At 43.5% G+C, this 24,016-nt stretch overlaps 1 protein-coding gene and 1 long non-coding RNA gene across 23 annotated transcripts; both read right to left on the reverse strand.

Moving 5' to 3' along the window:
• Positions 1 to 680: 680 nt before the first annotated feature.
• stim1a (stromal interaction molecule 1a) lies at positions 681 to 22,787 on the reverse strand. Of its 22 annotated transcripts, XM_076100794.1 has the most exons (18): positions 22,623 to 22,782; positions 21,782 to 21,914; positions 19,567 to 19,681; positions 18,471 to 18,601; positions 16,606 to 16,720; positions 15,474 to 15,585; positions 15,040 to 15,155; positions 12,399 to 12,576; positions 7,580 to 7,757; positions 7,362 to 7,397; positions 7,206 to 7,271; positions 6,654 to 6,821; positions 6,422 to 6,522; positions 5,836 to 6,065; positions 4,214 to 4,277; positions 3,854 to 3,927; positions 3,572 to 3,661; positions 3,449 to 3,471 (listed from the first exon to the last, which is right to left on the reverse strand). In XM_076100794.1, the coding sequence occupies exons 2-18, from the start codon at positions 21,791 to 21,793 to the stop codon at positions 3,464 to 3,466; spliced, it is 1,794 nt and encodes a 597-aa protein (XP_075956909.1). In that variant the 5' UTR covers positions 21,794 to 21,914; positions 22,623 to 22,782; the 3' UTR covers positions 3,449 to 3,463. The 22 variants fall into 22 exon arrangements, 21 of the variants coding, with proteins under 21 accessions (XP_075956903.1, XP_075956890.1, XP_075956904.1 ...); XM_076100788.1 differs by lacking the exon at positions 3,572 to 3,661 and having other exon boundaries at positions 681 to 3,471; positions 3,817 to 3,927; positions 22,623 to 22,785; XM_076100785.1 differs by having other exon boundaries at positions 3,191 to 3,471; positions 3,763 to 4,277; positions 22,623 to 22,787.
• LOC142959495 (uncharacterized) lies at positions 15,600 to 16,599 on the reverse strand. Its single transcript, XR_012956213.1, has 2 exons — positions 15,979 to 16,599; positions 15,600 to 15,881 (listed from the first exon to the last, which is right to left on the reverse strand). It is a non-coding gene; the product is annotated as an uncharacterized LOC142959495 (long non-coding RNA).
• Positions 22,788 to 24,016: the final 1,229 nt, after the last annotated feature.

A 24,016-nucleotide genomic window follows, 5' to 3' on the forward strand; every position in this document is an offset into this window, starting at 1 on the left:
TGGCAGGTTCGGCACAAGCGTAGAGTATTTCCAAAAGATGATCCGGCAGAGGCTCCTCCGGAGGATTCAGGAGCGTCACCTCGTCTAAAGCCCAGACGATCTGTGCGAGGCAGAAGACACGCAGGTGGTTGTTAATAATGAAATCTGTTAAAAGCAGAAGGGACCAGTGTGTCACAGATCATGAAGGAAAGCCTGCTCCTTACCTGCATACTGAGACCAAACACGCAGATGTATTTGTGCAGTGTATGGAAACCCATGATTCATAAAAGTGTTTTCATTAATCTCTCCATTAATGATTTTCGAGCTGCGAAGAAAACCAGAAGCCCCAAGATCCGGACTTCATCCTGCTCCACCTTACTGATGTTGAAGCTTGAGTAAATATTTGACAGCACATAGCCAAACCCTGTTTGCTACATACACAGCGCAGTTGGGGTGGAGCTTTGAGAATTGGGTTGCATACTAACACAAGGTAAACTGTTTTCAGTCACCTGTTATGCTGAATCTGCACTTGCATCTGAACTCTATAGTTCTTTGTTTCGGGGCAAACTTGTTAAAGTACACTGACATCTTTGAGAAATTCAATTTAAGAGAAGACACCTTTGTTTTCAGTCTAAAGATGGGAAGATGTCTTGAGTGTTAAGTGCAGCATGTGGTGTATATAACGTCTACGACAAATCAGCTCATCTTTCATTCAAAATAGTTTATTGCTATCATGCAGAAGTGCCATAAAAGTTTAGACCATCACAGAAGATGCAAAATTATCATTTTCTCTGTACAAATATACCGTTTGTATTCATAAATAGCTCAAAATAAAAGAGAAGGAAAAAAAAAAAAAGTAGGGTGGGGAGTAACGAATTTAAGCGGATCCACTCTTTTAACCCAATGTAGGTTTTGTTACTGCAGTTGACATGCATCAACATTACAACCCATTATACTGGAAGCAGACAAACACACACACACACACACGCTCGCACACATTCAGATGGCAGAATCCATTTACAGCTCGGTCGTGCAAAAAAAGTACAAATGACACTTTCAAAAAAGTACCAGTAGGAAATAAGATTTTTCTTTTTTTGAAGCTGGTTTCTAAAATAAAATATTCAAACATGTCTTATGCATCCAAACCACCTGTTACATTGTGAGGCTGGGGGAGGCCGACTGTGTCTTTTGCAGCACTTTTTGGTTTTTCATCGGTCAGGAGCGCCCCAAGCGTACCGGCGTCCTTTAGTAATCACCTACAACTACTGATGCATAGTTCTGTGCTCATAAGAAGCCGTCAATATTAAAACTGGCACAATGTTCTCTGTCGTGATAATCTGAGGAGTGTAATTATCTGTAACAACTGTAAACATACTGTACTGATGATACCGTCACGGAAACGATACCCTTTGACATTCATTGTTTGAACTCAGGATACACATGACATACTGTATGTATATACATCATGTGGTTTTGCGTTGTGTGCAAAAGGGTGCTCACACACGACAAATACAAAGCCCTCCGACAGAGATAGTGATTTGGCACTTTGACGTGATTGGTCTTGAGCTTCCATATGTCAATGTCGATTACAAGGTGGCTGCAACTTGAAAACGTCCGTATTACACAGAGCAAATGATTTTGTCTTGTAACTGTAGCCCTTACCAGCACCCATCTCTTACTGAATGACTTTGTTTTTGTCCATTGACAGCAGGAGACAAATCCAAGTTAAACTGGCAGCCAGTCAACACGTTGGATCCCATTTATCTGCTAAGATGACAATCTTTAAAAACAAAGGTTTTCTTTTAATAGTTGAACAAAAATGTGCTTCAAGTGTTTTGAGTTAAATCCTTTGATTCATATGTTTTCATGTTAAACACTTTCTCCAAAGTAGAACCCTAATTTTCTAAATCCACAGAAAGCCAGATAAAAGTTCATTGTCACGCAAACTCATTGGTAATTATGTTTTTTTTGGTAACATTAATATTTGAACTGGATACTTAATGCAGGAAATTCAAACACCTCCATTAAGACACATGTTCATCCAAATATTAATCAGTGGTTACATTTGTTTGTATGGTTGGAAAGCTGGACATTTAAGCAAAGCACTTCTTTTACTCTCTAATGTTTTATCCACTCAACAATTAAATACTAAAAATAAAGCAAAAAGGTCTGATGCTGCAGTGTGATGCTCCTTTTGGAATCTATTTTATACACACAGTGATGTCATCCAGGTGCTCTTGGATGAGATCAAATGAAAATCATAAGCATTTTTTAATCTATATTGTTTTACACTTTTAGGGAGTATAAATCAAACCGAGAAGCTACTATTGCTGTGATCAAACAGCTTTTAAATTTCACTTTTGTCTGTCAAACATGTACCGAGTCCCAAATGTAACAGTCCGAGCTTCTACTCGTCTGTGTGAGGATCTCCTGAATGTGTCATTTGCGCTGCCAAGAAGACAACAAAAGAAAAAAAAAAACGTGTAACTTTCAATAAAAACAAAGTACTCAGTGAGGAACAGGGGAGTGCACATTCACTTTGGACTTGTAGGTTAGGTAGTAATAAAAGAAACATCAAGTGTTGTCTCGGCAGGTTAACGACAAGAACCAAGCAAACACTAAGGGCATTCGAGTATCAGTCAAACAAAAGTGAAGACATGCAAAATGTTATAGATTGTAGAACAAGAAAGAAAAACCAACTGGCAGACATCTTTCCCTCTGGAGACCACCACAACTTCCTGCAGAATAAATAATACTTTACATTCCAATATACAAACCCACAAATTCAACATTGACCCAATAAGCAGATAAAACCCAACAGCTGGTTGCTCCCACAGTTTCTTAGAGTAGGTGTCGTACCTACAGAAAGATGCAACAAATTGTGCCATCGTTTGACCATCAATGCACCCGCAAACATTTTCTTCTTTCTAAAACAGACCAGAGGAATACAGTCAAACAGCTGTGAAAGCCTGTAGTTCATGTAGCACTTATTTCCTCTGTTTCTTGAAGATCTTGAAGGTGTGTTTCTTGCGGCTGGCAGTGGAATCTGTGTCTTCTCCCGTGGAGCCGCTGTCCTCCTCCAGCGGGCTCTTCTTGGAGGACAGCTGCGGGATGCGGGTGTTCCCCTTCGCCCCCGGTTGCCCTCCTGTTGGCGACGGTGTGTCAGGTTCAGTGGAGTTGGGGCTGAGCGAGCGGGACGACTCCGACAGACTGTTGATCTCTCCCACGCTGGGCGACTGCTCCGTGCCGTACACCTTCATGAGTATGGGGCTGTCGGGAGTATGGGGCTGCTCTGTAGGACTGAACTCGTGAATGCGGTTCCCTCCGTTGGGGGTGTGAGCATGCAGGGAGACGGCGTCATCTGCGCGGCCGGACAGGCTGTGAAGGAGGGAGGTGGGCTTGATTAGGTGGCCTTTGGAGCTGTAGGCAGATAGCCGATCGCCAACTTGAGAGAGGGACAGGGAGGAGTCGGAGTCGGAGCGATTTAGGTCCCTGTGGGAAAGGGGGAGGGACACAAGTTAGAGGAAACGAGGACAATAACAAACCAATACAGATTAAAGTTGAAGCCTTGCATGCTGGGGTTGGGACATACGCTGGGCACAGCCTGGAACTCCACACTTGTTAGTTGTGCAGGCAAAGAACAGGAACACAGAGAGGTTGAAAGTATGCATACATGTAGGTCCTGTAATGCCACATCGGGTACAATGACGTGAAAGAAAAACAATGGAAAGAAAACGAACACTAAAGAGATCAGAGCAAAATAAAATGGACAGATGAAGTTACCAACGCTACGATGCACACAAATGACGGCAGGTGGTATAACACGCATCCACGCACATGCGATGTGTGTGGAGAATCGGAAAGAGACGGGTACCCGAAGCTGTCGCTGTATGAGGGGAGTGCTTTGGAGACATCTGAGAAGGTGAAATCAGGAATGGGATCCATGGGCTGGAAAGAAGCGTGATATAGATGAGAGGAGGAATGAGGGGCTTCAACACCGCCCACAGAGCTGGGCAAGCAGTAGGAAGAGGAGATCAAGGAGGACTGGGAATGAGGGTTTAGGTTGGAGGTAGAGATGACGGAGGGGTGAGACATGGCCGAGGAAAGAGGCAGAGGGACACAATCGAGCTGCCCAAACGACTGGCTGCGGGACTGTCTGAGGGCGGCCCTAGACCTGGAGGGGTATAGGGCCGCCTCCCCCTGCTGCCCCGCCAACAGGCAACTCTCTACCAACCTCTGGGAGCCCATGGCCAGCTGGGGGTCAATGTGGCGTTGGCGCAGGGACATCATACTGGGAGCTGTGGGCACAAAACAACAGCATCATCAACAACCACTTGTGAAATACAGTCGGACGGACAAGGCGAGATTAGTGGAAAGATACTCCGGTGCTGGGATACATTTCTTTTAATGACATTAAACTCGGAATACGATTACGTCTCCACTGATTTAACATAATGAAATTGTGATAAAATCCCAGCACCACCGTTTTCTCTCCTTCACACAAGGACAAATATTAAATTAAACAAAAAGGGACAAACGGTGACGGTAAATACAATTATTCGGCCATTTATGAAAGGAAGTGATGAATCACTCTGGGGAGAAAGAAGGGGTGCACCGCGTGGTGACGAGGTTTAGAGGAGATAAATGTGGCAAGCAAGCAACTACGGGGAGGTCAGATGAACGCAGCAAGGAGTCGTTTCTCTTTCAGCTGTGTCCATCTGCATCGTACGGTCCAGTTATAACACGCTGCAGCTCCGCGGGGCTTTGAGTCAAGGGAAGAGACGGGGGTGTCAAACTGAGGACTGGGGGGGGGGTAATAAATGGCCAACCAGGGTATTTCCACAACTGCCGACAGTCTGAACCGACGGACCACGGGTCGCCGGCTCGCCGTTCCAACAGTCGGGTGCCGTCTGTGGTTAGCCCGACGAGACAGCGGTGGAAGCCAAATGCCAGAGAGGTGGTGGAGGGAGAGAGGGGAGGGAGATAGGGAGCGCAATTAATGTTGCTTAAAAGACTTACTCACTATTTTGGTCGGAATAAGGATTCTGCAGAAACAGTTTTGCCTGCAGTTAGTCAAACCCGAAACTAACGTGTATAAAAGTTTTGCCGTAATAATAATAATAATAATAAGTAAATTAAAGAGCACATGAGCGTTATGGTCATCGGAACTTTGTTGGTTGCTTTGATGAGATTAAGATGTGTGAGATGTTTTAATCCAAGACTCCTGCAATGAAAACATGTTCTTTTACACAAGGATTTAAAAAAAAATAAAAATAATAGATTTTTGTGTGTATATATATTTTTCTCATATTCAAGCTACATAAGAATTTAAATTGGGCTTCATTTGGTTGCAGCTGTTTGACCAAAATCAGATGCAAAAGGTCTGTAGCACATATTAGGACACAACCACTGCAATAAGATCAGCACAGAAACGGGTTCTCATTAAGAGCTGTATTTTTCTTGACATTTCAGTTTCCAGAGGAAAGTCACAGTTCAGTCTCCATTATAGACCGAGAGTCAAGGTAACAATTGTATCCAAAATGAGAACCACCAACAAAAGGCATGAACTGGTATTGTGTGTAAAAGAACAAGACATTGATGTGAACTTACATTTACACATTATACAGATGTAAAACAACACTCATTCAATCGTAGACATGCGTGACCCTCACTACCTCCATCACCAGGGAGGCCACAAGGACAGATTCCGGTAATTGTAGCATAACAAAAAAAAAAAAAAAGGTCCAAATTCTCACGAGGGCTGACTTTTGTATTTCCCCAGCAGAGCCTTGGAGTGTTTAGTGGATCGTTTGCTAAATCCCCCAGAACTGGCAAGAGATTCGGACGAACTCTTACATTGCAGAGTTCCGGGCACCATATCCTCGTCCAAGTCGTCCATGTCGTCGGACATGATGAAGTGCTGAGGTGTGGCCCTGCCGCCCGAGAAGCTGGGGTCCAGGTTCAGGGACGAGGCCAGAGAAGGGAGGCCCGGGTTGTTGACGATGATGAAACCGGTGAGGATCTCGATCTGCTGCCAACGATGAAGCCTCTCCCGCAGAGCAGCCGTCACCTCGCCCAGGGCCTGTCTGTGGACGGATGAGGGGGAAGTAGGAGAGGAGAAGTAAGTCAAGAGGAGAAGTCACTTATTATCACTTCAAAAAGAGACATTTTATCAAAAGCTGTGCTGTTGTGATGTCAGCTACTGGTGTTAGGGCTCTCTTTGACTAGTCTTACAGAATGTCCGTGTCTATTACAGACCACATCCGGGTATTTTTGGGATTGTTAAAATGCTGTCCAGGACGAGGAGTCGTATTACAGTGTGCGGTGAATACTTTATTACCCTCCCTTCCCCTGTAATGTTAATCCTGTACAAACGAAGCTTGAGTCACATGTTTTCTAAAATTCTATTCAACGTACTCCACAGTTACGATCTCTGACTTACTTTGCTGCCAGTATTTTGTGGTCCACATCATCCAGAGAGGAGCTGTGAGCCACGTGGAAAGTCCCAAACAGAGTGTTCCTCTTTTTCTTTATCTTCTCTGCCTGTGAAAACAAATGACCAAAAAATGTATATACAATCTCTCATGTTTAGATATTATGGAGAGGCTAGTCTACTTTGTAATATAATCCATAGATAGTCATTTACGTTCCCCTTTAGGTGTGTACATGCTTACCCCTTCTTTGGCCACCAGGAGCTGCCGCTCAGCGTTTTGCTTCTTGATGTTGTAGTAGAGCACTTCCACCTCGTGGGTGAGCTGCAGCCACTTCTGGAGAGACTCTGGCGGTGACCAGCTGCTCCGAGACTCCAACTCCTTCTCTGCCTTCCTCAACGCCATGCGCACCTGCAACAAACGTCAACCATCAGGTGACAAATTTATAAAACCAACGCACTCATAAATTTCAGATCATCTAGCAACGCATTCTTGACAGTGATTATTGTATTTTGGGGACTTTCCGATTTTTTTTAATAGGAGAATTGCACATTTTTCGTGTGAAATTTTCTAACCAAAATGTAAGATTGGTTACATAAAGAATGTGCTACTTAAAAAAACAAATCTCTTACTAATTTCATACTTAACGAACACACAACTTGCTCGTTTGCAGTAAGTTGTCACTAAGTTTCATGACCTACACGAACAAAAGACGTCTCAATCCTACATTCACCAAAAGTCAAAGATAATTGAACCGGTGTTTATATTTATGGACTGATGGATCTCAACACTTGCCTCTAAGCGTCTTGAAACTACACTGAATCCGAAAGCCCTGAATCTTTCCAATTTATCACCGTGTTTCTGAATGACAAAAACAAAACGGTGACAAAAGTGTCTTGAGTCAGATCACTGCGATAGTCCCTCGAGCAAACCTTCATGTGTTTCACTTACTTGTGTGGGATGTGCTCGGCCGTTCCTGCCAAATTCCTAAAGGACAAAAACTACGGTGGGCGTACGTATACTATAGCCACTGTGAATCTGATCACACTAAACATACTGCGCAGTTGCCACCTTGGGAGTTCACACGATCCACTCACTTTCAGTGCTTCTCCTCTGTGTGTTTCACTACAAACTCCATGTTGAAATCACATTCATCACTTTGCATCTACCTGATCGAGCTCTTCTTCAGCGTATTTTTGGCGACACAGTTCGTTCACGGTGCCCTCGCGCAGCTCCCTCAGCCGCTGGGCCTCCTGCTTCGCCGCGTTGATCTCGTCCCTCAGCTTCTGCTCCAGGGTCACCTTCTCCACTTCTACCGTGCGGTGCTCCTCCTGGGCGATCTGCAGCCTGAGGGACAAGGAGAGGAAACACAGAGAATCAGATGTCTTACATTCATGTTCATTTTAGAAGGAAGACATCCTTTCGCCGCCAAACAAAGAAACATAGCGTCGTAGGTGCCGGTGTCTGTGGGCAGGCATGACGTGGAAGCCTGTGAGCACCATGTATTTGTGGAATCTAAGACTTGCATCACCTATGAATCACCGGAAACAATGGCTAACATGTAGAGAGAGCAGAGAGCCACGGCCAGCTGCTAGGCAGCTCACAATAAACGGACATCAGAGGGAGCAGAGCGAAGAATGAGAACAGCTGCCACCGCGTAACTTTAGAACGGTACAGTGTGGTACCCAATGCTGCTGTAGTATCATGTGTCGGGTCTGTACGTGGGATATTTTTAGACTAGCATCTTAAAAAAAAAGTCTACTTTTAAGAACGAGGGGCTTATCACCCATGAAGCAATTATATAAAATGATGTCATGTGGGTGACACGCCCCTCTTTTTCTAAAGAAAGTCTTTTTTTAGAAGACTTTCAAAAAAAAAAAAAAAAAAACAGTCCCTCATCTGGCTAAGCAGTTATTAAGACATTATTATATGCAATACTGCCACTTATGACACAACAGATCTACAACAAAACTAGAATTACCGCCTCTGTCAACCTGTCATGTTGCAGTTTACATCCATGTCTCTCCAAAATGTCATCGTTTCATCATAACTAGCATTTCAATTCTTAAATTACTGCCAAAAACAAGTTGACAGTGACCTTTGACCACCAAATTATAGCCAGTTAACCCTCGAGTCCAGGTGGACATTTGTGCCAAATTTAAAAGACATTCCCTCAAGGCGTTTCTGAGATATCGCGAAAATTAGACGGTAATGAGGTCACATGACCTTTGACTTCCAAAGTCTGATCAGGTTATCCTTGATTCCAGGTGAATGTTTGTTCACTGAAGGCATTCCCTCCAGGCGTTCCTGAGAAATGACAAGTCAAAAACAAGCCGTCGCCTGCACAGAGTCATTAAAAAGAATGCCGCTTTCGGTCTCCAGATATGAAAGGGCAGGGCGCAGTACTACATTTCAGGCACTAGGGGGAAGCACTCTCCTCCTGTCAGGCCAAACACAACAGCAGAGAAATGAAAGGTGATCCAGAGAGCTAGCTATGGAAAAATGTGGGTGGTCGGCAGTCTGGCTAATGCTTTCGACCCTGACCGCTGTCATTCTCTAGCTAAGGTTCGGGAGCGCTGGCAGAACTACAGACGTGTACAAATGTTGTTTCACCGGAGCTGCATCACAAGACAGGACGAAGAATGTCTCTGCACACTTTGCAGGAGAAGGTAAAAGATAACCCGCAACTTTTCAATGCACTGATATTACTATGTTTGTATTCATCCTACTTCTCCTAAGCTGATAACATATTGTGTGGAAAGAAAAGTAGCTATCCTATGCAGTGCTGTTGTCCTTGTCGCCTAGTCCTTCTCCGGGATGTCTGTCTGCACACCGCACCTCAATCCAAATGCGGATGAATCGGCACTAGAGCGGAAATGTTAAGCAGTCCCGCTTAACACCATCTCCCACCAGTGAGGCAGAGGCCGGGTCTAATGGCATTGTAAAAAGGCACCCAGGAAATCCAGCTCCAGCCAAAGCCTCCTCCCACTGTCTCCTAACAGGCTGGGCCGGGCTACTTGACACCACCACAGGATCTGCTTGAAGGTGTGGAAAGACAGCAGCTGGCAGCAGGGATCAGGAAGAAAAGCACGGCTACAGACAGAGGACATACCTCTCTCTCTCTCTCTCTCTCTCTCTCTCTCTCTCAGCTCCACAAACACGTGCTCCATGAGATAAAGGTCTCTTCTTGCTCGTCACACTGACCTACACGATCATTTGATATCCATTTAGAACACTTTAATGCTTAACACCAACTCTGAAAAGTCGGACAAACTTAGTCGCCTGCTTTTGTCAGTAGATAAATAGGTTAGCCTGACTGCTTAACATTTTCTTTTTATTAGGAGTACACAAGGTTAATACACAAGCTACTGCAAACCCCCCAGTATAATGAATGGGAGTTTTGAAATCATTATGCATTATCGGACATTTTCTACTTTATGAGAAACAGGTGCAAGACAATTGGTTTTCTTGCCCTTCCTCTGAGCTCTCATTCACCACCGATTCGATTTTAATGTGGTTGCGCAACACCCTACTGAACTACAGCAGATTAATCATATTGTAAGTCTCAATGAGTAGCCATAACTTTGGGATATGAAATATAAAGCAATGTCTGCACTGACTACAATCAGCTTCGATGACTTTTGGTACACGCTGAATAAAGTCTGCACAAAAGCGCTCTGGTTTAATCTGCAGAGGAGAGTTAGGCATGAGCAATTATCTGAGCAAGAAAGAAATGTCAGAGCTAAATTAAAAGTTGGCCGGGGCAGGTTCACAAGTGTAAAGCCACAGAGGGACCTCAATGGTTTGTCCTCACTGCTATCAAGTAGGCAAATCCCACTGGAAATACTTTCCACTCCCGTATTGTACAGCTCCAACAAGGAAATGCTCCTCGTGTATACTATATGAAAATATGCAAACATAGCAGCTATGACTGAGGTACTACAGTGAAACAAGATGTGCAGAAGAAGAAGAATCCAACGCCGACACAACCACCAATGTTCAGGTTCAGTCAGTGAAATCTTAGTCGTGTCTTTACATTCTAGTCGCTGTATTCATCAGAGCATAGCGTGTTTCCGTGTGTCTACTAAACAGCTGACACAAAGAGTGACTCATGTGGGTAATGAGGGTAGTATAACAGACTGAAGGTTTCGATGCCTACAGATCCCTGTTCATTGACAACAACCCTGATCTGCGGATGAAAATGTGTTTGAGTATCCTTTAAAGGATATAAGAGGAGACCGTGCACGCTTAAAAGCACATTTTGAGCATTCCTTGAAGTATTAACAGGACCAAAATAGTACGATTTGTCTTAAAACCTTCAACTCTTTCTCTGAATTTGGCTCTATGTGGGTGTTGCTCTCTTCTAAAAACATCCCATTCCTTAACATTTAATCATTAAGGCAGCAATGGCCTGAGTGCACCAGGTGTCAGCATGCAGTATCCTGTAATACTGCAGACGTAGGCCTAATAATGGCTAAACTGACAGGTTCACTGAGGTTACCCATTTTTGGGGGGAAATCTATCAAAGACAAAGTATTCCAAAGATCAGTGTTGATGTATTTCCTGAAGCAAAGCCCCAAGGGAAGAGGGTAGCAGGTAACAGCCACCTCAGCTGGCTCCTCTCACTGTGAAGGATCAAGGAAAGGAAATGTCTGCTTTTGATCACCGGTGAGGGCTGAAGAAACAGAGAACTACGGTATCTCTTCACCACCGCAGTCTGATACAAAGCCTGCACTACTCCAGCCAGTGCTACCAAAAACACTCAAGTGTTTCCCCAATATACCAGTGCTCGTCTGCTATTGTTAAGTAAAATTGGTCTAATTAACGAAAAAATACCTGCCATATCCATATCATCATGACAATGACCAAATGACAACGAACAGCTTTGGAAAGCTGTAGTAGATTAGCCAACAACCCAAAACGCATTTGTACTTTTCGGTGTATTTTCTGCCCTTTCACAAGTCTGTGTGGAAATGAAAACATCAGCACCTGGGAGTTAGCTTGCGAATGCAACGCTGTGTTGCAGCCGAGTCAGATGGCGACCTCCTGATTGGTCGACTTGTACAGAGTTGTCAAACTAGCTTAAATACCGTTCCAGCTGTTCAAACAGCGCACCTCAACTCAGACTGCACTTACGCTTCCTTGAAACATGCACATATGGATATTATATACATCTTGTCATACAAGTTTTTCATCCGATCTAAATGGTGAAATGTAATTTAAACGAGACTCGTTGAAGTCGATCCATCTACAGTCTAATGAAGCATCGTGCAGCTCTTCCAGTCTTTTCTTAACTTCCCTTTTTAGAACAATGTGGCAATGTGTACATGCAATGCTGTGCAAGTAATGACAGATATATAGAGCATAGATAGGATTGCGAACCACTCTATGCAAATTAGAATTTGCATTGTAAAATCATCGGGACTGGCAGGATTCCCTGCACGCTGCCTCGTTTCAAGCGATTCCTGCTTAAGCCAACAACAAAAGAAAATAACTTAAATAAAACCATCGGGGACTCACCAAAGGCTTTATAATGAGAGAGGCTGTTGTCAAACTCGTAACAAAGAACAAAATGCTGTTCAGAGTCTGTCAATATTAATTCTGATTCATTAGTTCAATATTAAGTTGACAGCAGAATGCCGCAGTGTCTCAATGAGCTACGAGTGTGTGAGGAAGAACTCGCTGCACATGCAAGACATGCAAGCAGCATTGCCGGTGCAACACTTCCTGATGTTAGTTTTAAGCCTGATAATCATCATTTATCAAAATGCTCTCGAGGTAAAATGGTCTTGTAGTCAGTTTATGGTAGAGTTCGAGACCTTTACTGTAGACAAGAAGATGGTGAGCGTCATTGTATTTGTTGCATGTTTAAAAGTTCTAAAATGAAGACGAACAAAAAGCTGTGCCGCTGTGTTTCACGTGTGCACAATGCAGTACTTGCAGAGTGCAACACCGTTTGCTGTGTGGGTGGTGGGAAAAAACCCTCACTTCTGTTGTAGGTCATGCAGACTCTGCTCAGCTCTCTGCAGGCCCTCCAGGTCCGTCATCATCTTCTTCATGTGGTCCTTAGAGTAGCGGTTCTGGATGTAGGCGAACCAGCAGCCACCCATGCCTATGACTATTGACACGACCAGCATGAAGTCCTTCAAGTGGTTGTGTCTATTCACTGAAAAATAAAGAAGAGGAGTTACTTCAGCGTGCCAATGAACATCCAAATCATAGGATAAAGCTGCAGAATAGGATCTGTTCCACCAGGCAGTTTAGATCTAGATCACGAGATAAAGCTGCAAACAATGAGCGAGCTTCGCAAGGATGTGGTTTAAAGCTTGAGCTTGAAACATAGCCTGGTCGTAAGTGTTGTGGAGTAACACAAATAGAGAGAGCCAGTAGCACAAGTTCAGGTTGCGGTGAGAGGGGCATAAAGCCAGCTTAACACGGCCTATTTCAGTCTGGTAACCAATGCTAACAAACATGCACAGAAAACCAAACAATGGCAACTATAACAATTTGATAAACACGAGGAGCTATGAATCAAAGCCTAATAATAACCAAGTGTGAGTATTATGCCATGATGTCACTGTAAGAGATTCTCAGCTATCCCACCTGTAAGAAGCCTTACATTAGTTTCAGGTCAGCTTTCAGGCGGGGAGAACTTTCACAGTCGTCAAATTAAAACTCATAGTAAAGTATGGGCATCCATTTGTCATTTGATGACGTCATGCAGCAGTTGACACACAGCCGTAATTATCAGCCTTGCGAGCCACACGAGTTTGTCTTGCAAAACCTGCAAAGGGGTGTGCGGGAAAGAGGTGTCAAAAACGCGACTTCTACTCCCTGGAGTGAGACAAAAAGGAAGTAGAATTAGGAAGACGGGTCAGTACAGGCTCGTTTCTCTTTAGATGTGATCAGGAGGACATTCCACCTTAAAACATATTTACAAAGATGTTCCTGTACCACTGTTGTGTCAAAAGTAACAATCCAGAGGAGAGAGAGACAGACAATCTACAGGACAGCTGTTGCATACGGCTCTTTTCTCTTCTAAGGGCGGCATATGGAGATCATTACCTCCCCAAAATGAGCTCACGATATGAAACTGCATGTGTGCTTTGTTAGTCTTGGGTCTGCATTGTGACTGAGCACAGAGGATTAAAGGAAACAGATTCAGAGCATTGTCTCCGAGATAGCGCTAGACCGTTCTCTCGGCTCTATTCAACGCTCTTACAACACTATCGGTCCAAAACAGGAAACAGTTTGCTTTCTGTCATCACACTGCATTCACTGCCTTTCAGAAATCCCACCCAGGGAGCATAAAGTGACATTTAATTAACCACAAAAACTGGAAAAGTGCTTGGGTCGATTGTTTTTACACACCTGTCCACTATATTAGGATCACCCCATTGTGAGACGTGTCTCAAAATGCTGCTGCTCTGTGTAGTGAGTCAGACTGACTATTAGTGGGACCCCGTGGCTTTAAGAGGCTGTCAAAGCCAGACTCGCTAATGTCTTCCTCCGGGTGTGACTCGGAACTAAACGCATCCAAAATGACACATGCCAGACACAGACCACTACACACTGTGCAATTCATTTCTAATGCTAATGACTGCTTGCTATGAAGGCTCATCACAGTTTCTCTGGTGATCACATACATCTGCCCCCATCAGCACTCCCACAAATATGCAACGTTACTATTTATGCAGCTTAGTAGTTCTCCAGTGAAAAAGGATCAAACCTCAAGGCTGGGAAAGCCTCTACACGCGTCTAGTCCAGCGCACAATATCAGTATGCAACTGTGACTCTGCAACTAAGCTCTTAATGTCAAACATAAAAATTGCAGTTACTCTGGTAACATCTGATCACAGCATCAGCTCAGCCTGCCAAGAGGTATGACAGTTGAGACACACCCCGATCCTTTGTGAGGCTACCGGCCTCTAGGGAGGAAAGAAATGAAAAGAAAGACAACCTGAAAGACAACAATCTGTAGTTCTGGAGGTTGAGCAGAGAGAATAAGTAGTGCGAGTATTTGTCTCCCTACGCAGAGAGGAGTGTCGGGAATACAGAGCGGTTCCACCCTCCCTTCAGGTTGTAACAGGACTTCACCCTCGCATATCAAAAGTGGGTCGACTAAAGTGATCAAATGAGTAGATCAGCGAGTAGATGAATAAGTGAGTAAAGAAATGGTGAAAACAAAACCAGACCACATCACAGGGACAAAGTGCTGATGGAAAATGAGCAGCTGGCAACAGTGGTGAGGATGTTGGCAACGGTAATAGGCCGCTAATACAAGCGAAGAACTTCCTCCAGATGTTTCACAGTAAAATCAATTCTCTTTTGTCCTGCGAGGGAGTCACATGACGTGTCGACTTACTAAGTAAAAAGTTCTAACATATTTTACAGTTAAGGCAATGTGTTTTTTTTGTCTTTCCACCAAGTTTTACTGATTTTTTCCAGATATCCTGCTTATCAAACAGAAAATAAAAGTGGAATGAAATGAAACTTTCATAAAGAGATAATAAAACCGAACCCCTCTTCATCTCTAGTCAGGGTTTTAAACTATCTAGAACAAACCCGTTACATGTTGTATGAATGAGTTTATGAATCAAACAGGAAATGAAAGTAAAGTGTCACGTACTCAGGGGCGCTCCAAACAGTACGGTGTCCAAAGACTTGAGCTGCAACTTTTGCACATGGCTGCGATCCAGAATCTTCAGAATGGAGAGAGTCAGAGTGGTGTTCTTCACGGCGAGCCTGACAGAAAACAGACACGCGGTCAGTACGCAGGAACAAGGAATCAAGAGCAAAAGGTGTAAAACATTTTGAGCCATGTGTCATGTGACCCCTTAACAAATCATCTAAACACTAATGGTCATACGAGACACGAGTTAAGGGGAATTACAATACATGCTGACGGATCAGAATAGGGAATGAAATGACTTTTAAAGAAAGCAATGGAAATGGGTTTTAATAGCTGGCACTAAAGAGTCTTAAACAGTCTTATGTAAACCACTACTTGTATGTGTCGCACTGTTCATTTGGAGACATTAGACGGGTCACGATGTCTCTTACCTTGGCATGACACTTCCATTGAAATGCATCTTGCGAAAGGCCTCCACATATTGTGGCAGTTCCACATAGGTGATGAGCCATTCCACCACCTCATCCACTGTCCAGTTATACACTGCGGGGGGGGGGGGGGGGAATAAAATAAAAACAGTTACAGTGCTCATTGATTCTCACTCATCCAAAACCTGCAGGGTTCAGTACTGATAAGGCTACAATATGTCCCCTGATTGACAGCCGACTTTGAACTTTTATGATGTTTGAGGGCGTTCACGTCTATATTGAGCGAACAATGTACTTGACCTGTAGCCCGATCCTAACGGCGATCGGAAAAGGCAATTAAGAGGTTTTTCTTGAGGCCAAGAAGTTGAACCTAGTCCAACAGATCATGCGTTTCATCTGCTCAAGAACAGACTGAAAGCAAAAGAAAGCAAGAATTAAAGTTGGCTGCAGTACAGGCCAAAGAAGCAGAGCCGAAACAACTATGTGTCACTATCGTAACACTTCTTACCTGCACCGTTTATACAGCTCGACACATGAGCCATATTATATGACCATGTGAAGCGGGATCCTGAATGATCTATGAGGTATCCTATTGCACAGCATACATTGTCTTGCCCCACAGTAATAACTGGGGAAGGGAAACACACTCCCTAGCTCCTGGCAGAGCATCAACAGTGTGGGCTGACTGTGTAAATGTGTTGTTCAAAAACCCCAGTTTCCTGCCTCCAAACCTCCAGAGCCTTGTCGAGAAACTGCAATGCAGGATAAGTCAAAAAAAAAAAAAGGGGGGGGGGGGGGAGGCCGCCAGAAAGGGTGTAAAACGACATGGGTGCTCTCATAGAGCACACGCTAGCCCAGCGGAGCAGATAGGCAGAAGGAGGTGAGGGTGTGTGAATTTTGTGCTGACAGAGTCAATGATGTCCCACTCTGCCGCTGGCTGGAGCTGATAAGCAGACTGCACTTTGCTTGACACGCCATCTGATCCAACTGCCTTGCTCCTTTGTTGGGCGAGTGAGAATGTCAAGCCGGGGTAACATACAATACATGCACTCCAGTTTACTGGCTATTTAAAACACTGCTGTACAGACCAAGAACCAAAGTCTTTTATGAAAAGTCAAATGCCTCAAAGCAGTACCTTCACAGCCCTTCCATGCGTTCCACAGGTCCACCACACTGATGAACTGGTCGTCCCCGTGGAAGGTGTTGTGCTTGGCCTTGGGGTCGTGGTAGTTTAGATCTTCTCTCAGGAACTGCAGAATGACAAGGAGGTTTGTTGTGGTTTCAGAGAATCCAATTTGCACAAGTTTTAACTGGGGGAAAAGGTAGTCGATTTAAAAACAGTGATACCATCTGAACCGTGAGTTTTGTGATCGGTTGCACCCAGAGTTATAACACCTAACAGCTCCAGCTGTTTAGCTCCATTACTGACACAATCTCAGCATACAGAGTGTTTCTTATTTTGACCAACGCTGCAATGAAGATTTTGAATGTACCACTCAGTCAATTGTTCTGGGGTTCCTCTTACCTAATTCAGGAGTTACTGCCCATGTACTTAACCGCACACAGAAACTGCCATTTGCAATGTTTAGAAACGCCACTTGTGGGTTACGTAGGTAAGTGTTTATGATAAATGTTCTGAGAGGCAACTATATAAAATCAAGATTTACAATTTTAACTGGTGGGCGTCAATTTAAATGGCTAAAATAACTGAGGATGATGGCCAATTCTGGCGCTATAGTCAATGGAATTGGCTTTCACGATTGTGTAATAGTGCGACATTTTGGGAAATACTCTCATTTACTTTCTCGCTTAGAGTTTTTCCGCAACTTGGCGATTAAAAACACGGAGTCGGTTTTCCCTAAAATCGTATCTGAATTATGGAGGTAGACTCTATTGGTCAAAGCACACTCCTGGTTGCCCTCTATATTGCAGCCTAACTCGGTTACATACATAGCATCTTGCACTCCCACAAAAGCCAACGCATGCAACATGGGTGCAAGACAGCGATACGTCATGATGCCTTTCTTTCTGTCTTGATAGAGTTGTGTGGGAGGACTTCACTACGGGGTAGAGAAACGGTCTGTGCTGCAGGTGAAATACCCTGAGAAGATATTCATTGGAGGATCAGCAGGACCTGTATAATGTGGCCAAGACCTGATGCAGACTTTGATCTCGCTCATGAAGAAATCAGCCATCCTCTTTATTTAATCACTGTATGATAACAGGAAGTCGGACTACCGTCTTGAAGTGCTCCTAATCGCGTTGAGCGTTTCTATTTCTCGGCTCAAAGCCATCCCAGATGCTCACTGTGCTGCACTTGATTTTCTGCCTTTGTTGTATTTGCATGCCAAGGGCCTCTTCTTAAAGCAGAGAGCACTTTTGGTCTGGCCTCAACCAGATGCAACAGACTGAACCAAAGTGAAATGAGGCTCCAGAGGGGCCCCTCCTCAAGGCCACGTGTAGTTTAGACTAGAGCTCAGGACGTAACCGTACTAAATGGACGACAGGCAGCGTCTTTTAAAAAGGCATCAGTGACGTCTGACAAGCGACAGGTTGGATTTCCGGCAGCTATGACTACTTTTTATTTGTCATGCATTTCAGAGGTACAAACCACAGAGTCTGATTAAAGGAACGCAAATACTCCTTGTTTGTTCGTTGTGTTTGTACAGATGTGGAAACGTCAAGGTCTACAACATGCATGCCAGTTACAACCACAGTTACTGTGACTTCAGTTAATTATTGACAAAACTTCAGCAAAAAAAAGGGCACTGGAGCACAAACAGGACAAATCCTCCAGTTACTGTGAGTAAGTTAAGGACATTACAGGGCTGTGGTTAACCGAGCGTCTTAGCAGCAAATCCTGCGACGAGTCAGATTACGATAGTGAAACCTGTAAGCCTCTTTAGACTGACTGAAGACCACCTCCGTGTCTGTGCAAACCAGCATATCAACAGAGCAGCAGCTCCTGGGGAGAACTGTTTTTTTAAGGCTGGTACTTACGCCGTCCGTCTCCGCCACGTCTACATTGCCGTTCGCGTCGTCGTCCATCTGCTTGTGGATGCTACGGATGGCCTCGTAGCTGAGGAATCCATTCTCATCCTTGCATAGCGGCACATCAATGCGACAAAAGTCTGGTGGAGAAACAGAGTCATGTCAAGGTGGTGTTACAGGCACTTTCGAAACCCATGGGTGTTACTACTACTACTAACTCAACAACAAAGATGACTAAACAAAGAGGGGAGAGCAATGAAATGTCTTCATTCACTGTTAGAGGATTAAACAACAACAGCGTTCTGTTATTGCATCAGGTCTCCACCGTGAATTAATACTGTTCAAAAGACATTTGTTGGAAATCCTAGTCGTGGTCCTTCCTGTTGCGAGATGATATTACAGAAAACTAGAGTAGGCTGAAGATTTTAGATTTTACCACCAATGTGCATTCTTAGCAACATCAGGAATATCTAATCATAATAATGTTTCACAATTAAAAATAGAAACAACCAGGCCTGTAAAGACAGATATCAAAATAATAATAAATACTATTTGAAGCATTAAAGTAATACAATATCTCAACTAATCCTGTGATGGCCACCAATGTTCATGACCTTTGACCCACAGTGCTTTTTGCAGAAAAAATCTCTCTCTCTCTCTCTCTCTCTCTCTCTCTCTCTCTCTCTCTCTCTCTCTCTCTCTCTCTCTCTCTCTCTCTCTCTCTCTCTCTCTCTCTCTCTCTCTCTCTCTCTCTCTCTCTCTCTCTCTCTCTCTCTCTCTCTCTCTCTCTCTCTCTCTCTCTCTCTCTCTCTCTCTCTCTCTCTCTCTCTCTCTCTCTCTCTCTCTCTCTCTCTCTCTCTGAAGACAAAGCCTTCTTTATAAAAGCCTTTCACTCAATGTGGGGATGTTACCAAGAAGCCAGATACCATGACTGTCAGACCAAAAGGCCAGCGATGCCCCAAGGCAAATTGGCTTTCAATAAATAATAGGCTTTCAGTTTTATAATATAATTTTATCTATCTTCAATTTGTATTCCACAGTTCTGTTTAACAAGAAAACTTGGGTTTGTTAGTAAAAATGTTGTTTACAATCAAATGTACTGAACATTTTGACAGCAGGGCCTCCGTCAGGACTTCAGTGCGTAGGGCTCCTTCATCAATCGTAGATACATCAGACATGTACGTCTCCATCCCGTCTGCTCTCTGTGTTCCCTCTCCTTCCTGACAGATTACAGATCCTCTGATCAAAGATAATGTCGCCACTCCCACTAAAATGAAACCTTGTTTGTCATGTACTGCAGATACTCAGCAGTTGTCCTACATGTAACAACAGTACACTTAAATGTGGATTATTAATTTAATGCAGCATGGTTGCAAGCATACTACCCCTGAAACCTTCACAAGTGTAGATTTGATTCACTTCAGTTTAAGTCCAACTTATGCAACACTCCAGTTAATGTGTGATTTCCCCTCTCAGGGAGGCCTTTTAAGTTATAGAAGAAGCATAACCATGTCAAACACAGTATGCTTTATGGAGTATTTCAAGGAATTATAACCACAATGACTGAAGGTGACGGGAACGGTTGAGTGGGTGGCCGGCCTTGCTCACCAACATGAGGAAGTTGCACTTCCTAAGCTTGGTTTTTACAAACAAGAACATCCCCCACACGATAGTGTATAACCAACTGCAGGCATCTGGATCGGCATTGAGACTTATCATACTAATCCATGTTGTATTTATTCCCAGAACCATATGTTATGACAGGTTGACTCAGCGGTTTGAGAGACAAAACAGAAAGTAAACTATGTCACAGGTTAATCTCTGCAATGGTCACCGTGTCCATGAATGTGTACAACAACGTTTTTCTAGTTGGCATATTGAGCCTTATGTTCCTCTATACGAACTAGGAAGTTTGATATACAACGTGAACTTCCGTGTAGTGAAAATTTAATTTTTGAGCCAAAGCATGCCGGCATTCAGCCTCAGGGAACCAGCAAGGCCACATACCGAAAAGGCGATTCCTCTTACTCCTTCACACTCGCGGTGTTAAACAAAGAGTGACAGTTACCGAGTGAAAGCCTACCACCTGCACACGACCTGGCCCTCGTTCTCATCTGGCTTCAAAACCCTCCGGAGACACAAGATTAGATATTTACATACCAGTCAGACTGACTTCTTCTTTTTTTTTTTTTTAAGAGCTCAAGTTATGCAAGTCATTCTGTGTGCCTGCATGTAGATGAAGAACAAACTCCAGAACTTTGCCACTTCATAAGTGCAGCAGTTATTATGCCTCTCCATTCAGAATTACTGTCACGCCTTGAAAATGACTGTCAATTCTTCCCACACCGAGGCCTCCTGGGACATGTGACACACAATAGTAAAAATGTGCTTCAAACACTAAAGGTGTATGAGCAATGTCGACATTTTCCCACAATACTACAAAATGTCTGCGCAACGATTATGCCTTTTGTAAATAGGTATGAATTTGTACACTAGCACACTTCAAAAAACCCGAGTCATACATAGCATGTCTTATCCTACGTAGGCTATGTTTTCATAGATTACATCAAGATATGCTCGGCAGATGCAACCATTGTTATCATTCATGGTAAGAGATCATCACAGTGATAGAAGACTTCTTTTTTTTTTTTACAACAGGAGCTTGTAAAATTCACTCAAAAGGAAAGAAATCTGCACTAAATAATGTAATTTCAGTAAGTCACTGCAGGAGTGTGCTGTTGTGAGAGGCCCACCTCGCCTTTAACACGACACACTAGGTTCGGTCGTTAAGTATTCTGGTGACACACATGATAAGAAGGGCAAATCCAAGATACGAGTGTCTACATAATATCAATGTAGAGTATGAAGTACTGCGCAAATAACTTAATGATTGCTTAGACTTGTGCCAGGCCAACGGTTTTATGCCAATTTAAACCAATTAGAGTGTAATAAAGAATGGCAATGTATGTTGTAAATACTGTACAGCCAAATGTTAATGAGCTGGCTCTAATTTACGGTTTAGTGGAAGTGATTTAACATGTTGATTAGTATGACCTCACTATTGAACCCCTGATCATGTGCTCCACTAACCAGTCGATCGATCACCTCCTGTGCGACTATGTGGATTGATCTGAGCTGGAGGACTTAATGGAGAACGCCAGCTGGACTATTCTCAGCATGGCCACATCGGGTCTGCACAATCACAAAAGATGTGGCACGAACAGTAGTACTCTAAATCGTGTGTAATCTCGGTTTAACATGTGGATACATATGAACGATTAAAATGCTACAATTCACTAATGCAGTCACTGTTCACTCACCTGACACTCCATTCTCTACAGTCTGACTGTCCGGTGAGGGTGAACTCGGTTTTTCGGTCCAACATTCTCCAGCGAGACACAAGCTAAATATCCACACGGCCACACATTTGTTGAAGTCCATGACTGGTGTGTGCTGGAGAGAAGAAGACAAAAGCAGAGTCCCTGATTTCAGTGTTTCTGTCTCGGCTGATCGATTACACAACGCTCAGAATTGAAAAACAATGGAGCTACTTTGTCTCCTAGAACACATGCCACGTTAACGTGGAGAGGAGACTGCATTAATCGGTTTTAGAGCAAAGAAATACGGTTAGTTTTCACGAGTGTACCTCTTCTTCCTGAATGAATGAGTGTCCACTGTCGTTAGCTTGCTGATCACCAGGCTTTCGATAAGTCAAAACCCCCTATTAGTGTCCGTTTAGCGGTGTTTTGGGAGTTCTTGGCGGCATGTTTGCGAACACATATCCCTTCACGGAGAGGAATAACACGACTAGAGAACAGCAGCCTGGTCCGTGTGAGTCTGGAAGGTGTGGACGTCTGACGCTAGCTAGCTCAACATCTCGGCTAACTAGGAAATTAAGTGTAACATCCAACGAAGGGGAAGTAACGCTACAGAGCGCTCGCGCTTTCGTGGCTTTTTTCTCAGTTTAGGTCGGTGTCGGTATTTTCTACAGACGAACGTTGGCGTTTAACTCAGCTCGCGTCCTGGTTCGGACTGCGCGAGCCGCTACTGGCCTGGGTCGGATGTATAACAACAAGACACCCGCACGTCAGACAACGCACGTTAATAAAGAACAACTGTAACGTTAAGCTAGGCTACGTGATAACGTGAACACAAAGTTACCTGTCATGTATCAGAGCCAGCAGATCTGTAGCTTCAGCTCTGCGTTAACATCGCAGAAGATAACTGGTCACTCGGAGTTGAAGCTCGGCGAACTCCACGTCCCGTAAGAAAGGTCTCGGTCTCTCCCCCGACCGAGACTAGACCGAAAAACGCCGCAGAATGTGGTTGACGCGTATCTTGCTCTACACATCAGAGTCCCTCTGGTTATTACCGGGAACGCTCGCCCCCTACCGCCCGGAGTGTGTACTGATATCACGTCCAACTAATTTAAACAAATTGCTGACGTCTTCCATCTAGCGGATTGTTTAAGCCACTACACTGGGACACAATGTTCTTCAGATATTATTAATAATTCTGCTATCAATTATAAGTAAATGAATTGTGATGAAAAACTAACACATTAGTTATTGAATTCGATTTTTCTAATTGTAATATAGTTAAATTGATTTTAAGGCAATGTACTTTCTTCCAATGTTCCGAAAATTGGAACAAATGGAATTGATTTAGCATACATTTAAAATATTGTGATAAATATTGATGTCAGGAAACTATTCTTTTTAATAATGAAACTATGTTGACCAATCCTTGACATATGAATGTCTAACTTGATATGTATTTGTAGTCTCTGTATGTTGGAGGACATTTTTAATTAATTAACTGATTTTAATTTACACTAGCAAATGAAACAACCACATGCAAAAAAACTGAGTTTTCTGAGTTTGTTGTAAATTGATATGATTCAAGGTCTTGCAGCAGAAATGAAACTTCTTGCAAGTGTTTGACCAGTACTTGCATCATCAGGGTCGGCTTTGGGGGAGGACAGGTCCCTTGAAGGACAAGAAGCTTCAGGGGTATTGAATTATTGTTATGGGGTATAGTATACACTCATATCTAAACACCATCATTTAAAATGGATGGACATTTTGCTAAGTGGTGCATAAACTAACATAAAGCAAAAATAATGTGTCAAATACATTCACTAAGGTGCAGTAGTTGCTGTTAGAACTCTAAAAGAAACATTACGGTGATTTGCCTTTGGACATGGCCACTGGGCCACTGGGTTTTTATACAGCACCATGAACTTTCGGGTCAAAGTTAGGTAAGTGATGTGTGATCATAATACCTGCTGCAGATTAACTACAGGGCATTATGGTCACATGTACAGATAATTCACATTAGAGAAGTGCTGCATGATTTCAACTGCTGACTGTGTTTCAAAATGTAGACCAAGCATGCAGTTGTTGAAGGACTGTCACTTTACTTTGGCACACATACAGTAAGACCACATCTTGTTGTTGTGCATTGTACAAAAGTTAAAATTTCACATTACATAAAATGTTGTACTGTGTGTAGGTGAAGGTATCCGTGAATGAGACACTTAGGCAAAAAAAAAA

This window comes from Anarhichas minor, unplaced genomic scaffold (genome assembly GCF_050575085.1).
Source record: "Anarhichas minor isolate MPS153535 unplaced genomic scaffold, ASM5057508v1 ptg000026l, whole genome shotgun sequence".
Classification (NCBI taxonomy): Eukaryota; Metazoa; Chordata; class Actinopteri; order Perciformes; family Anarhichadidae; genus Anarhichas; species Anarhichas minor.